The sequence below is a fragment of the Citrus sinensis genome, chromosome 7 (assembly GCF_022201045.2).
Source record: "Citrus sinensis cultivar Valencia sweet orange chromosome 7, DVS_A1.0, whole genome shotgun sequence".
NCBI lineage: Eukaryota > Viridiplantae > Streptophyta > Magnoliopsida > Sapindales > Rutaceae > Citrus > Citrus sinensis.
The window spans coordinates 26,763,977-26,780,006 of NC_068562.1; the positions used below are offsets into that span (position 1 = coordinate 26,763,977).

At 43.3% G+C, this 16,030-nt stretch overlaps 1 protein-coding gene across 1 annotated transcript; it reads right to left on the bottom strand.

Moving 5' to 3' along the window:
* Window positions 1-6,813: 6,813 nt before the first annotated feature.
* Window positions 6,814-8,927, bottom strand: LOC107175245 (uncharacterized). Its single transcript, XM_015526654.2, has 2 exons — window positions 8,051-8,927; window positions 6,814-7,976 (listed from the first exon to the last, which is right to left on the bottom strand). Exons 1-2 carry the CDS (start codon window positions 8,925-8,927, stop codon window positions 6,814-6,816), a joined length of 2,040 nt encoding a protein of 679 aa, XP_015382140.2.
* Window positions 8,928-16,030: the final 7,103 nt, after the last annotated feature.

A 16,030-nucleotide genomic window follows, 5' to 3' on the forward strand; every position in this document is an offset into this window, starting at 1 on the left:
AGATTTCAGCATCAACATTTTGGCGTCGTCTGTAGGGAGCTGGATAAAAAGCTACCACCGAATTAATAGTTACCGGAGAAGTAACGAACGATTAGACATGGATGTGCCGAGGAAGGATGCTTTCAGGGAGGATAACGAAACTGTGGAGACAATCACTCTCCGGGAAATTACAAATGAAGCCCGGGAGAGGATGATGCAAGATTGATTGGAGCGGATGGAGAAACAAATGGAGACTCTCGCGACCATACTGTATGAGTTGAGGGATGAGCGGAGAAAGGATTGTGAAACCCCCGCGGGAAGAGATGATGTTGGAGCAGAACCCAGCCTCCGGAGGCGTAGAGTTGAGGAAATCCCTCTGCCGGCAGACCAATCTAATGGGGTGCATCCCCACAGAAGCACTGGTCGGGTTCCAGGAGAACGAGTAAATGAAAGGAGGGACCAACCTCGCCCCGGACGGGTACCAGAAACTAATGGCCGAGGGGCCAGTATTGATGAAGGAGAGCTCAGACAGCGGTTGCAAAATATGGAGCAGGAGCGAGATCCGATAGTTGCGCGTGATCCTGATCGTGCTGCAGAATTGGAGGGAGAGGTGCGCAGATTAGCACAAGTGATAGAGGAGATACAAGGCAAGAGGAAGCCCCCGAGCTGGAGGATAATGCTAGATGAAGAATCTCCACTATCAACTAAGATCATGGGTACTGTAATCCCAATAAATTTCCGCTTCCCTGACCTCAAATACTCTGGGCGAAGTGATCCACTGGTGCATATTGAACGTTTCAACGACATGACGGGTGTTCAGGGGTTAACACCAGCTCAGAGGTGTAGGGTGTTTCCATTGACACTGGAGAGACGAGCCCGAGAATGGTGCCGCAAGCTGTCACGAGGAAGTATTAGAGGGTACGAGCAGATGTGCCAAGAGTTGGCCGAACAGTTTCGAGGAGCACTGGCCCCAGGGGATGATATGATGGAACTAATGGGGATGAAGCAGGAGGAACAAGAATCCCTTTGAGATTTTGTAAAACGATACCACCGAGCCGAGCTTGATTTGGGAGCTTTCAATCACCCGCAGGCATTGAGGGGATTAAAAGAGGGTGTGAGGATAGGCCGGCTATGGTATAACCTGAGAAGTCCCCTGGTGCAGAATTACTCAGCGGGGTATGAGCAGGCAAAGAGAGACATTAAAATCGAAGAGGAAAAATCGACAAGGATAAAGAGTGAACAGCTGGAGGAGCTGAGACGAAAAGAAAGGAAAACCTCAAGTGGGAGCGGGTCGGGAAAGCGAGCTAAGGAATCCTTAATGATGGGTGCGGTATCAACTCGGTCTCGCCCTTACCCCATGGCTCAAAGACCGCAACAGGTCCAACACAATCGGACTCAGCCCCCGCGCCCCCCATTCCTGGAGCGGCAACGAGAATTCTAGCAGTTGGCAAACCATCCTTATCACAACGCTCCCAGAGCACTACACACGGCCAACTCCAGAACGGGACGATCAGGTCAGCTACCTTCAATATCCGCTCGGGACGATATTCATGATAGCCGAGCAGTCCAGCTGATTGACCAAAGCTCAGCATACAGACAATACACCATGTTAAAAGTCCCTATGGAGGAGTTATACGAGAGAATCGAGGGATGAGACCTGTTGTACCCTCCAGCCCCTATAACAAAACCTGCTCACCGACGGGATAAGAGTAAATTCTGTAAATTTCACGACACTCACGGTCACACAATCAGCCAGTGTCGTGACTTAAAGATCCGGGTGGAGGATTTAGTGAGAAACCGTTATTTGGATGAATATGTAGATGGGGTGTCCCCCGTCATTGAATCACAGTACACGCCCGATGAAGGAGCTGAGAGGGGCCTGGAACGTGAACAGCCGACTATCCGTGTGATAGCAGGAGGGCCAACATTGGCTGGGAATTCGAACAGGGCACGAAAGAACTATGGGAGATACGCCATGACTAACAAAGAAGTACTTTTCAATTTGCCAGCAGCCAAGAAGGCAAAAGTGCTGTAAGTTCCCCTTATGTGGACAGATGACAATGAATAGGGTATCTTATATCCTCATGAGGATGCACTGGTGATTAAGGCAATAGTGGCTGGTACAGAATTGCGACGAATACTGGTAGACACGGGTAGCTCGGTTGACATCCTGTTTAAGTCGGCCCTAGATGATATGGGAATTGCAGACTTGAAATTGGAACGGATAAATACATCCTTAAAGGGATTTGGAGGGGGACGGTTAACTCCCATAGGGATCATCGAACTCCCAATTACTGTGGGGACAAAGCCGTTTGAAAGAACGATGATGCTGGACTTTGTTGTGGTAGAGGAAAGAAGCCCTTACTAGATGATATTGGGGAGACCCTTCATGAGGATAAGCCAATGCGTTGTATCTACACATTATCTGGCACTGAAATACAGAGTAAATGGAGTGGTTGGCATAGTAAAAGGCAACCAGAGGATGGCAAGGAGTTGTTATGCTACAACGGCCAAGGAGACACTACAGGTTACTTCTCTAGATAACTGAGGAGAGTCTAAAAATGGCCGCCAAGAACCTGTTGAGAAACTAGAAGAAGTTGCGGTAAGCAAAAGCAACCCGAGCAGAGTGGTTAAGATCGGTTCAAGATTGGTTGGGACAGTAAGAGGCGAGCTGGTAAAGTGCCTACAGTCTCATGCAGATATATTCGCCTGGTCTCACGAGGACATGCCAGGAATTGATCGCGGGGTAGCTTGCCACAAGTTGGCAATCAAGAAGGAGGCGAGGTCGGTGAGGCAGAAGAGGAGATGCTTTAACCAGGAAAGGTACGAGGCCATAAATGCCGAGGTGGAGACACTGTTGAAAGCAGGATTTATAAGGGAGGCCAAGTACTCGGAGTGGATTTTCAATGTAGTACTGGTAAAGAAGGCCAACGAGAAATGGAGAATGTGTGTGGATTTCACAGATCTTAATAAGGCATGTCCGAAAGACAGTTTTCCCCTACCAAAGATATATCAATTAGTGGACTCAACAGCAGGTCACAGTCTGCTCAGCTTCATGGATGCCTTTTCGGGATACAACCAGATACTCATGGACGAGCAGGATGAGGAAAACACCACCTTTATAATTAACATGGGTCTGTTTTGCTACAGGGTAATGCCTTTTGGCCTGAAAATGGAGGAGCCACCTATCAAAAGTTGGTGAACAAGATCTTCAAGCCATTGATCGGTCATACTATAGAGGTATACGTGGACGATATGATCACAAAGTCCAAAGAACCGAGTGATCACGTGAAATATTTGGAAGAGACCTTTGAACTATTGAGGAAATATGGAATGAAGCTAAACCCGGAGAAATGTACATTTGGGGTCAGCTTGGGCAAATTTTTGGGGTTCCTGGTGAGCCACCGAGGGATCGAGGCCAACCCGGAAAAAATACGGGCGGTAACAGAAATGAGGTCCCCATGAACAGTTAAGGAAGTGTAGAGCCTTACAGGGAAATTGGCAGCATTGAACCGATTCATTTCGCGGGCCACAGATAAATGCCACATTTTTTTCCAAACCATAAAGAAAGAGAGAAAGATGGAGTGGACATCAGAATGTGAGGAAGCGTTTGGGCAGCTGAAGGAATATCTGGCCCACGCCCCATTACTATCAACTCCGACAGAATGTGACCAGCTGTTTTTGTACTTGGCAATCTAAAAATGGGCCACCAGCTCAGTGTTAGTCCGAGAAGAAGAAGGGAAGCAACACTCTGTGTATTACACTAGTAAAGCCCTGGTAGACGCAGAAACTAGGTACCCGTTGATGGAGAAATGGGTACTGGCTTTAATAATAGCAGCACGGAAACTGCGACCATATTTTCAGGCCCACCCGATAATTGTGATGACCGACCAGCCTCTCCGACAAATGCTCCAAAAACCATATGCATCAGGGCGGTTAGTAAAGTGGTTCGTGGAGCTGAGCGAATTCGACCTATCCTATAGGCCCCGAGGAGCAATCAAGGCCTAAACCCTGGCTGATTTTATAGTTGACCGTGTTGAACCAGGGGAAGAGGTCCAGAAGGAAAAACTAGTGGAACAGAAGGATCCAAAGGGGGTGTGGCTGGTAATGGTTGATGGGTCACGTAATGAACAGGGATCCGGAGCAGGAGTTATAATCCGAAGCCTAGAAGGGGTCGAGGTATCTTATGCAGTAAAATTCGAGTTCCAGCTTACGAACAACCAAGCTGAATATGAGGCCTTCATTACTGGGCTCGGGCTTGCACATGCACTACGGGCAGAAAGAGTAGAAATCCGAGCAGATTCCCAGCTAGTATGTAATCAGCTCAGTGATCAATTTCAAGTAAGAGAAGAGAAATTGGGGCTTTATTTGAAGAAGGCGAAACAAATGGTTGAACTCTTCAAAAAGGTAGAGGTGAAGCAGACATGTTGGCAAGAATGGCTGCAACAGTAGATCCCAAATTACCTAAGTCAGTTCCACTAGAGATGAGGGCTTCGCCGAGTATAGGAGAGAAAGTAGAGGTAATGAGAATAAGCGCCGAAGAATCCTAGATGGACTTGATTCTCGCATACATCCGCGATGGCATTTTACCGAAGGACAAAAGGCAAGCAAGAAAGTTAAAATGCCGAGCAGCGAGATATGCACTGCTCGATGGGGTGCTCTACCGCCGAGGATTCACCTTGCCCCTTTTGCGATGTTTGGATGATGAGGAGGCAGACTATGTACTAAGGGAGATTCATGAAGGAATATGTGGAAATCATTCAGGAGCAAGAACTTTAGCCTTCAAGGCACTTCGGCAAGGATACTTTTGGCCGACCATGCACCAGAATGCGAAAAGGATGGCAAAAAATTACAAAATCTGCCAAAGCTTCTCAGAGGTTCCCGCACAACCCCCAGAAAAGCTTACCATTATGACATCCCCATGGCCTTTTGCTCAATGGGGAATCGACCTGATTGGTCCGTTATCGAAAGGCCGAGGAGCGGCAACCCATGCAATTGTAGCAATAAACTACTTCACCAAGTGGATAGAAGTGGGGGTCCTTAGCCAAATTATGGAGAGAAAGACAACGGATTTTATTTGGAAGAATATCATCTGCAGATACGGAATCCCTTATACCATCATCACCGACAATGAGAGGCAATTTGACAACAACAACTTTAGAGAATTTTGCCGGAACCTAGGGGTGGACCGGAAGTTCTGAACCCCCGCACACCCCCAGGCAAACGGACAAGTGGAAGCAGCCAACAAAGTGATAAAGAAACTCCTGAAGACTAGACTGAGAGAGAAGAAGGGAGCTTGAGTTGACGAGCTACCAGGGGTACTGTGGGCTTACCGGACAACTCACAAAATCGCTACAGGGGAAACCCCGTTTGCCTTAGCTTTTGGTCATGAGGCAGTAGTCCCAGCAGAAATTGGAGAAAGAACACATCGGACGGAATACTTCAATGAGGAGCAAAATGGCGAGCAGATCTGTTTGAGCCTGAACCTACTGGAGGAGAAAAGGGAAGGGGCCTCGCAGAAAGTGGCCCAGTGTCAGCAAAGGGTTACGCGTTATTACAACAAGAACATACGCGTGAGGCAGTTCCAAACAGAAGATTGGGTGCTTAGAAAGGTGAGCCAAAACACCAGGGATCCTAACCATGGCGCTCTTGACCAGAAATAGGAAGACCCGTACAGGGTGATACGAGCAACTGGACCAGGAGCTTATAAGTTAGCGTACACAGATGGACGAGACGTAGAGAGGTCGTGGAACGCTGAGCACTTGAAGAAGTATTTCCAGTAAGCAAAGTGCTTTACTAAGTCTTCATAAGTTATTTCTGTTAAATGCATGATGGCTTGTTGCACATGCATATATTCTGTGTTCCTGTAATGCATTCAAATTTCAATAAAGATGAATTCAGCACGAAATCCCCCTGCTAGCAAACCCAATAAAAAAAAAATTCTACCAAGGCAAGTAAGTGCCTGCTTCTGCTCAGTCAACGAAAGACCAGCAGCTAAATTTACGAAAATTCTACTAAGGGAAGTAAGTGCCTGCTTCTACTGGGTCAACGAAAGACTAGCAGCTAAATTTACGAAAATTCTACTAAGGCAAATAAGTGTCTGCTTCTGCTCGGTCAACGAAAGACTAGCAGCTAAATTTACGAAAATTCTACTAAGGCAAGTAAGTGCCTGCTTCTGCTCAGTCAACGAAAAGACCAGCAGCTAAATTTAGGAAACTTCTACTAAGGCAAGTAAGTGCCTGCTTCTGCTCGGTCAACGAAAGACCAGCAGCTAAATTTACGAAAATTCTACTAAGGCAAGTAAGTACCTGCTCCTGCTCGATCAACGAAAGACCAGCAGCTAAATTTACAAAATTCTTACCAAGGCAAGTGTGTGCCTGGTCCTGCTCGGCCCACGAAAGACCAGCAGGTGATTTTATGAAATTTCCACAAAGGCAAACAAGTGTCTGTTCCTGCTCAGTCAACGAAGACCAGCATGCAATTTCAATAAATTTTTACAAAGGCAAGTAAGTGCCTGCTTATGCTCGGTCAACGAAAAACCAGCAGCCAATTTTATGAAAATTCTACTAAGGTAAGTAAGTGCATGCTCCTGATCGGTCAACGAACGACCAACATGCAATTTTGCAAAAATTTTACTAAGGCAAGCGGATGCCTATTCCTGCTCGGTCCACTAAAGAACCAGCAGGCAAAATCAGATAAATTGTCAAATTAATTTGCAGATACAATCCATGAGCAAAAATCAGACAAGAAAGCCAGTAAAGAACATCTAAAAATTTATAAGCATTTAAATGTTTACAAAACGAATGAAAATCTAGAGTCTATACAAAAATAGACCTAAGGATTAGGATGGTCAACGGTTTCAGCAGGTGAAGGATCAGCTATCTCTGGAGGTGGAAGATCAACAATACCGGGAGGAGGAGGCATGGACCCTTGTCCCACTTCAAAAGCACATCCCCCAGCTTCCCCCTCCTGCACCCCATCTAAAGGAGCCTCCACCTGATCCTGCTCACCCTGCTCCTTATCTGTCTGGTTGATCTCCGCCATATACCGCTGCACTCCAGCCTCCAGTTTGCTCATGTCCAGCTCGGGATATTCTTCCTTAAGCACAGACATGATGCACTTATAGGAGAAAGCAACCCCAGAGTCATACTCGGCATCCAGCCGATCGTCCACATCGGCGGATTTGTCTTTCTCCTCAACCAGCTGCTCACTCAGGGATTTGATTTCTCCCTCAAGGGCGGTCCTCAGAGTATCTCTTTCACTTTGAATAGCCTGAAGATCAGACTTCAGGTCACGCAACTCACCCTCAAGTTTGGAGGAAATGGACTCAGCAACCGCAATTTTCTCCTCTAGCTCCGTAATCTGCATGTTCAGCTCAGCCAACTTCTTCTTCGAGCGATCAGCAGACTCAACCCTCTTCTTCAAGTCCTGGTTCTCAGCTTGAAGCTTCCTCTCTTGGCGCGTGATCCTATTCTTGTAACAAGATACTATGGTGGCCAACTTGAAGGAGACCCTTTGGACAGAACCAGCTAATTCATTGAGATTCATGCTCTCAATATCCTGGACCATCTTCGGTCCCACTGACTTCCCATAGTCCCTCTGATACGGGGTCAGGTAGTCACCCTGATCACGAGCCGGAAGAGGGGAGGATCGGTCTCCAGAACGTGCGCTGACCTCAGAACTCTTGTTAGTAGTTTTCTCCTCGACACTCTTACAAGGTGGAGGAGGGGGCAGAACAGGAACAGAAGCCTTAGAAGGGCCAACACTGACTTTCTTCGGAGGAGGAGGAGGGTTGCTGGAGCTGCTAGGAGCCCGACCACGCTTTCTGCTCATTGCACTGAGGATTTTGTTATCCATCCCGGCAGTAATGTCCACTAAGCTCGAACCGACCAAGTTTGTTGGTGACAGCAAGTCTTGGCAGGTAGACGCGTTCACTAGAGCAGTTTCAACCTGGAGCAAGGGTCGGTCTTCAAGGTCCTTAACCAAACCCCAAGATTCTGAAAAAACAAACAAGGTTAAAGAACTCAATAAGTGGCAATTTTGATTAAGAATATAGGCAAAAATGAACGACCTGGGGTGACAAAATGCGTTGGAAGGTAAATATCCCCACCAAGCGACTGGACTACTGGACACCAGTTTCCTCCAGTAAAGAAGAATTTGTTCTTCCAATTCTTACATGAAGAATGAAACCCAGTGATCGGTTTCCTCTTTGCAGAACTGGACATGAAGTAGTACCAACTCGCCTCCTTTGGGCTGCTCCGCAGCTGGTACAGATGCTTCACTTCAACAAGGGAAAGCTCCTCCGACCCGCACCTCTCCCACAGCACAAACATAGCCGAGAGAATCCTCCACCCGTTTGGGTGTAGCTGACCTGGGGCCAGGTGCATACCGCCCAATATCTTGGCAAAATAACGTTGAAGGGGCTGCCGAGCTCCTAATCTGAAACTCTCCAAGTGCATCGTCACGTACCCCTTTAGAGGCCAACTAGGTACATCAACTTTCCAAGGAACTACAAGGAGAACCTCCTCGGGAATGTTGTAGAGGTTCCTAAGCTTGAATAGATCAGTGGAGGTGATGGCACAAGTTATGAAATCAATAGGGTAAGAATCCGCCTCCACCCTGTGGCCAAGGTTCCTTTTCCTAGAGGGTCCGCTCGGCTCGGAATTGCTTCCCTCGCCATCACCCACTTCTTCAGGGACCCCAACCCCACTATAACGGTGATCCTCACCAGAGCCGGATGCGGGTCCACCTCTATTCCCCACAAGCTCTAATTCAGGGGAAGGCGAAATGGTCAGGGGGCGTGGGTATTCAAGGGTATCCCTGCCATGGGAAGGACCTACACTACTGGAGGGACCTAAGAAATCGGTGGGTATTGACACGTTAAGGTCTGAATCCCTTGTTTCTTCATCACTCTCATCAACAATTAACTTCCTTTTTCGATTTGACATATCGGAATCCCAAAAGAAAATAAAGAAAACTCGAGTATACGGATATAAAAGGGGGCAACACAGAACCCAAGCAACAACAACCAGAGAAGAGATTAAAAGCAATACCTGGAATGAACTGGCCCTGATAGCGCTGCCGTGACAGAGAAAAAATCCATCAAGTAGATACTCCGGACGCGGGAAGTGTGAGTAAAGTTTAAAGAGGGGGTAGGTTAACGACGGAGAGACGAATAACAAAACGATGATGATGTAAGTCTAGGGATTTGAAACGAAAAGGAAGAAATGAAAGCATTTAAGTGATTGGGATGCCAGCTCACTTACCGTATATCGAGGACGAATAGCCCGTCTTTTCAAATTTCAAATACGAAGAGTCTGGAGATGCCACGTCACTAACCGTTACAAGAGGCCAGGCTAGATGCAAGCCCAGATATGCAATGGATATGCTCATTAAGGCCCATGCTCGGGTCGGAACCTCCCCAGAAGAAAAATGGTACCTCAGGTCCATCCCGGTAAACAGAAGACCAGATGAGAAGCCCCCGGGTTGGTAAGATTTGACTATCAGTTTCTACTCTTAACTCATTTCACTCGCAAGACCAGAAACTGAGGGACTGATGTTAAGTAAATAAAAGCACCAGGTCGGCCATGCTACTATTTCCACCCCGGCATGGATCACCTCAGCCAAATGGTACGAGCAGAACACAGGAACAAATATGAACCGACCAGAGACGAGTACCAACCAGGGGAGTATACCGACCAGAGGTATATACCGAGCCGATACCCATCCCCCGAAAAAGCGAGAACACGATCCCACAGAATCACGGTAGTTGCGCTTTTCCCAGAACCGTTGCGAGAGACGCGAGATCCCACATTTGCCCATAATGTAGCAGTTAGAGTCCCATGAGGGGCTGCCACCACCCGAAAAAGGAGGGATGAAGGCTAAACGGGAACATGGGACAGCGGCTATAAAAGAAGAAGAAATCGATGAAGAAGGGATGGAAAAAAGGAGAGAAGGGAAAACTCTGTCAAATTGTATCCAGACGCTTTTCAATACCGAGAGTGAGCTAATTCTAAGCAATTATTTGAATCCTAATTGCACTGTTTTCCCGTAAACACCTTGTGCTAACTTAGACATCAGAAGATTTACGCCGACAAAACCACCGGCGTCTTTGATCCACTTTTGTGAACGCAGGCTTAGTGAGAAAAAGAGGGACAACTCCAACTTCAGTGGCTGGAGCAATCGTTGAAGCAAGAAGGAATTGATATCTTCATTATTGATAACGTGAACGTTGGTGTAAAAATCTTGTCGGGCAAAGGGCGAGCAGATTTCAGCATCAACAGATACCTTTATCCATAGTATTCTAGTCAATTTGGAAATTCTTTAAGGGTATTACAGTGGAAATTCGGAAGATAAGAATTTTCTGTTTCATTTTGCTGTTTCGTTTTGCTTTTGCGCATGATAGATATCGAATTTTGGCAATATGACCCTGGCACTATGGAAAAGCTTTACTGGTTTTTTCTCCTATTGTGGGTACCGGAGCATTGGAGGAGCAAAATTTTAATAAGGCTGCTCTCTGAGTTTGGTTTTTAAATGTGCCAATGGGGTATATGTCACAGGAGATGGTATAGTTTATTGCTAGTATGTTGGGTACAGGAGAGAAGGTGGAAGTTGGTCGGCGATTTTGTTGGTAAGTATCTTCCGGTGTGCATATGGTTGTTGATGTCTCTGAACCTGTTAAGCCTGGTTTGATAGTCTGTTTTCGTATAAAGGACGTTGATCATTTGATACCAGTAGCGTATGAGCAATTGCCGAATATTTAATTTTATTGCGGGCGGCTAGATCATCTTTATCAGGATTGCTCTACTTATGAACTTGGTAGAGCCGAGTAGGAAGAGAATGTCCCGTTACATTACATGGGTTGGCTCCGTGCAACTGGTAATGGTAATAAGGATAGTTCTAATGGTCGTCAGGGGCGGAGCCAGCATAGGACCAGGTGGGGCACATGCCCCAGCTAGCTTTCAAAATTTTTTTTGATGGTTTTCTTAAAAAAATATATTTTATTTATTATTTATCAAAATGCCCCACGTAACTTGAAAGTGCCCACATAATTTTAAAAACATTTCACGTTGCCCCTAACTTAAATGTCTAATTCTAAATAATTTGATTAACTATTATAATATCATAAAAATCAATAAAGACAAATGAGAGAACCTTTATCAAATGAAATTCATTAAAAAATTAATTAAAATAAGTAAAATCTTAGCTTTCCGCTTTCTCTCGTCTCTTCCATAGTTCCATGAAATAAAGTGTGGTGGGTGGACTCCATAGCAGATTAGGCGATTTGCAGTGCTCCCTGATCGTCACCATGCGCGTGATGTTTTTTAATTCTAATTTTTTATTTCATTATTTTTTCTATTTTAAAATTGCTAATTTTATTATATAGCTTAAATTTGAAGTTCATGCAAACGTTTGATTTTGTGTTTACTTTATACTTGATGAAAAATATTCTTAGTTTTGCAAATGATTTGTTACAAGCATTACAAAGGAAAGATCAAGATATTGTGAATTCCATGAAATTAGTTAGTATTTGCAAACTAGGTCTACAAAAGATGAGGGAACATGGATGGAATTCTTTGCTTAGTCAAGTTTCTTCATTTTGTGAGAAGCATTTTATTATTGTTCCTGTCATGGAAAATATGTTTCTAACCCCTGGAAGATCAAGGCATAGAGCACAAGAGATCACAAATATACATCATTATCGCATTGATCTATTTTGTACTATTTTGGATATGCAACTTCAAGAGTTAAACAGTCGTTTTAATGAGGTAAACACTAAATTACTTCTATGCTTGGCTTGTTTATGTCCAAAAGATTTATTTGCAGCTTTCAATAAAGAAACGTTATTGCGCCTTGCTCAATTTTATCTAAGAGATTTTTCTCCAATTGATCTCATGGCACTAGATACTTAACTTGATGTTTACATAATAGATATGCAGTCTAGTATTGAGTTTTCAAGATTAAATAGGATTTGTGATCTTGCACAAAAAATGGTTGAGACTAATAAGCACAAGGTGTTTTCATTGGTCTATTTATTAGTCACATTTCCATTAGTTTTACTAGTTGCCACTACCACTGTTGAAAGAGTTTTTTCAGCTATGAATTATGTGAAGAATCGACTACGAAGTTGAATGAAAGATGAATGGTTGAATGATAATCTGGTTGTGTACATTGAAAAAGATGTATTTGATTGTATTGATAATGAAATTATTTTACAGCATTTTCAACGCATGAAATCTCGTTGGGGAATTCTTGATTAGAACAATTGTAATAAGTAAATTTATTATTAATTTATATTATAGTTGCAATTCTATGTATTGTTATCTAAATTTTCAAAATTTATTATCAATTTATATTATATTGCGATTTTATGTGTTGTAATATAAATTTTCAAAATTATACTACATTTTTAGTGTGCCCCAGATCAATTTAATTCCTGGCTACGTCCCTGATGGTCGTGGCCGTTCATTAGGGCACGGGGGCAGTTTGGCGGAACCAGTTGTACAAGTAGATGTAACTAATCACGAAAATTGTGAGCCTACAATTAAGGACAATGTTTTGGATAAATTGAGGGAAAATTCAAATTGTGTTAGTGGTGGGGGATGCTTTAATGCGGATAGGGTCAGCGTACAAAATAGTAGATTCTCATATCACCGTCCATTCAAAGGATGGTCTACGTCCAGGCGAGACACGTGTACTTCCTAATTCTCTTACACGTCTTCACGAGAGTGATACAGCTGCGTCATCAGATGCTACTCAAAACACTTTTGTTACTTACGCGCAAAAAGAATCCAATGCTAACCCACGTGCGAAAGCCAAGCAATCTTTCTCCCTTGCGGCAATGAGTAATGACGGTGCTGATTTGAACTTTCTTTCTAAAAGATTGGTTGAATCTCCCCATGCCTCTAAGTTTAACTTATTGCTTAATTCAATGGTGTTGGATGAGGATATGATCTTACAAACTCAATATGGTCGGTCGGCGACTGGTTTTTGAGAAATTGGAAGTGGGATCGGTGATGTTAGGTGTTGGGTCTCGTTAATTTTAAGAAAATATGTGATAAAAGGACGAAGGGGCTTGTTCATTTGCAGGAAGATTTTTTTAGTATGCCTGCTTCTAAGAAAATGGTACAGGAAGGCTTTAATAAGGGAAGGCATTGGAAGCGAGCTACGTGATTGGATTCTCACGTTTTTTTAATCGATTCTCTGATTGCCAGGAATAAATTGGTATTTGGGGATGTGGCAGTTCACAGAAATGGTAGTAGTAAACATTCAAAAGTGACAAACGGGAATTTGGTGGGTTCTTCTATTGATGTGTCGAATTTATCGGTGGGAGCTGAGCCGATCACCATGAATGTGCCATGCTGGAGTGTCCGAGGTTTAAGGAATCCTTAGGCTTTCTCTGCTCTTCAAAAAATTCTTCAGTTAGTGCAAGCTGATATTGTCTTTCTTTGTGAAACATGGGTTGAGGCTTCGATTATCGAGATGAAAAGTTAAGAGTTGGGTTTTCTAAGTTGCTTAGCTTTGGATAGAGTTGGCTTTGGCCGTGGGATAGCAATTCTTTGGAAACATGAGGTCAATCTATCTGCTGTTTCATATAGTTGTCATCATATAGATTCTATAATTAAGTCGACATTTTACTAGTGTATATGATCATCCTGAGGCTAATATAAAGAAACATACATAGAACTTCTTCGTCGTTTTAGTTCGTTATCTTTGCTGCCTTCGATATGTAGGGTTGATTTTAATGAAATTCTTGATTATACGGAGAAATTTAAGGGGACCGCCAAGATGTTCTAAGGCTGTGGCTGATTTTTGTAAGGCTATTCGGGATTATGAATTAATTGATATGGGATTTGTAAGGTTCCCCTATACTTAGGCTAACCGGCGTATGATGTGGGGTTGGTGGAGGAACACCTGGACAAGTTTCTTAGTAACTGTACTTGGCATGATTTAGGCTTATGTTCAACAGTTACTCATTTCGATTCTTGGTGGGCTAATCATTCTCCTGTTCTCTTAAAAATTACTAGTACTAAGGGCTCTTAGCAAGATAGAAGGTTGAAAGCTCACTTTAACTACGAAGCATGGTGAAAGGCTTATCAAGCTTGTAAAGAACTGGTTGCAAAGAGTTGGATGATGGTGCTACTCACGGTGATCATATTTGGCTTTTCCAATATAAAGTTATGAAAACTGTGTTCACCTTTACTAAATAGAGTTCAGTGGAATTTAAAGGGTGGCGTAAGCACTTTGATGAAGAGTATTCATAATTAAAGAATATTTTTGACAAACTTATAGGCATTACAGTGATGATAATGGGCTTCGGTGCTTAGAAAGGGAAATTGATGACTTACTTCAAGAAGAGGAATTGTACTGGAAACAAAGGGCTCATGTTCATTGGATGAAGGAAGGGGATAATAATACATGATTTTTTTACTCTTATGATTCCATGAGGCAACGACAGAATTTGATTTGGGGGTTATTAGATCAGGAGGGTCAGATGGTTATAGATGAGGCTATTGTTGAGCTATATTTTATGAAGTTGTTTTCTTTGTCAAATGCAGCTCATTAGCAATGGGCATCGGCTTTAGAACATGCGCCTGTGAGAGTAATGGATGTTATGAATCAGTAGCTAACTTTACCGTTCTTCAGGGATGAAGTTTGTCAGCCTATGATGCAAATGCATCCGACTATGGCACTGGACCGAATGGCTTGCCACCTACTTTCTGTTAGGATCATTGGCTGTGATGGGTACTCAAATTATATCTATTTATCTTTCTATTTTAAATAATGGTGCTCTCCTTTCTGATTTAAATCATGGAATTATGGTTTTGATACCAAAGATTATATCTCCAACCATGGTGTCTGATTTTCAACCACTGAGTTTATGCAATGTTATTTATCGAGTTATTGCAAAGGTTATTGCTAACAAATTAAAGTTAGTTTTGGGTGATGTCATTTCACAAAACCAGAGTGCTTTCATACCATTACCGACAATGTCATTGTTAGGTACAAATGCTTGCATAGGCTGGGGTTTTGTCCGTCCCATAAGAATAACTTAGTGGCGATGAACTTAGATATTCTTAAGACATATGATCGGGTTGAATGGGGGTTATTTTTTCCAACAAGTGATGTGTCGTTTGGGTTTTCTTGTGCATTGGATTATGTTGATTATGGCCTTGTGTTACTACAACATTTTTGTTCAATATAAATAGAGAAGTTTGGGGCTTGTTTCGGCCGCAATGGGGATTGCAGCAGGGGTGACCTCTATTGCCTTATTTATTTATTGTATATGCTGAAGTTTTTTAACGTTGATCCAAGCTACTAAATCTGTAAAGGCTATCTTGAGGGTATGTTTTGCTTCTGATTTATTCATTTCCCACTTTTTGTTTGTGGATGACATTTTTCTTTTTCGTCGATCATCATTGGAGGATTGTGGTAGGCTAAAGAACATATTGGATTGTTATTCTGTGGCATTAGGGCAAGTTTTTGACCATGACAAATCTTCTATTCATTTTATTCAGAATATGGCTCCAAATGTTTTGCTCGAGATAACTGCTTTTTTCGGTATTTGCTGAGGTTCTGGTTTATGAACAATGTTTACATTTATCAGCCATGATTGGTAAGAATTGTCGGTATTTCTCAACGAATTAAAAGTTTTGGTTGCCAAGAAATTGTCGTGCTGGTGGGAAAGATTTTTTCTTGTGGTGGGAAGGAGGTATTAATTAAGATGGTGGCCCAAGCCATTCCATCGTATGCTTTGAGTGCTTTTTATTTGCCAGAGACTTTATGCAACGCATTTCAATGACAATTCACAGCTTTCTAGTGGGGGTCAAATGAAAACCAACAGATCATTCATTAGATGGAGTGGAGGAGGATGAGTTAGCTAAAAGAGTTGGGGGGTTTTAGGTTTTACAATCTTATCTGTTTAACCAAGCCATGTTGAACAAGCAAGAATGGTGGTTGTCGCTTTATGATGATCTGTCAATTTCAAGGGTGTTACGAGCTAGACATTTTCGACGCAACCCATTTCTATATGCAAAATTAGACTCTAATC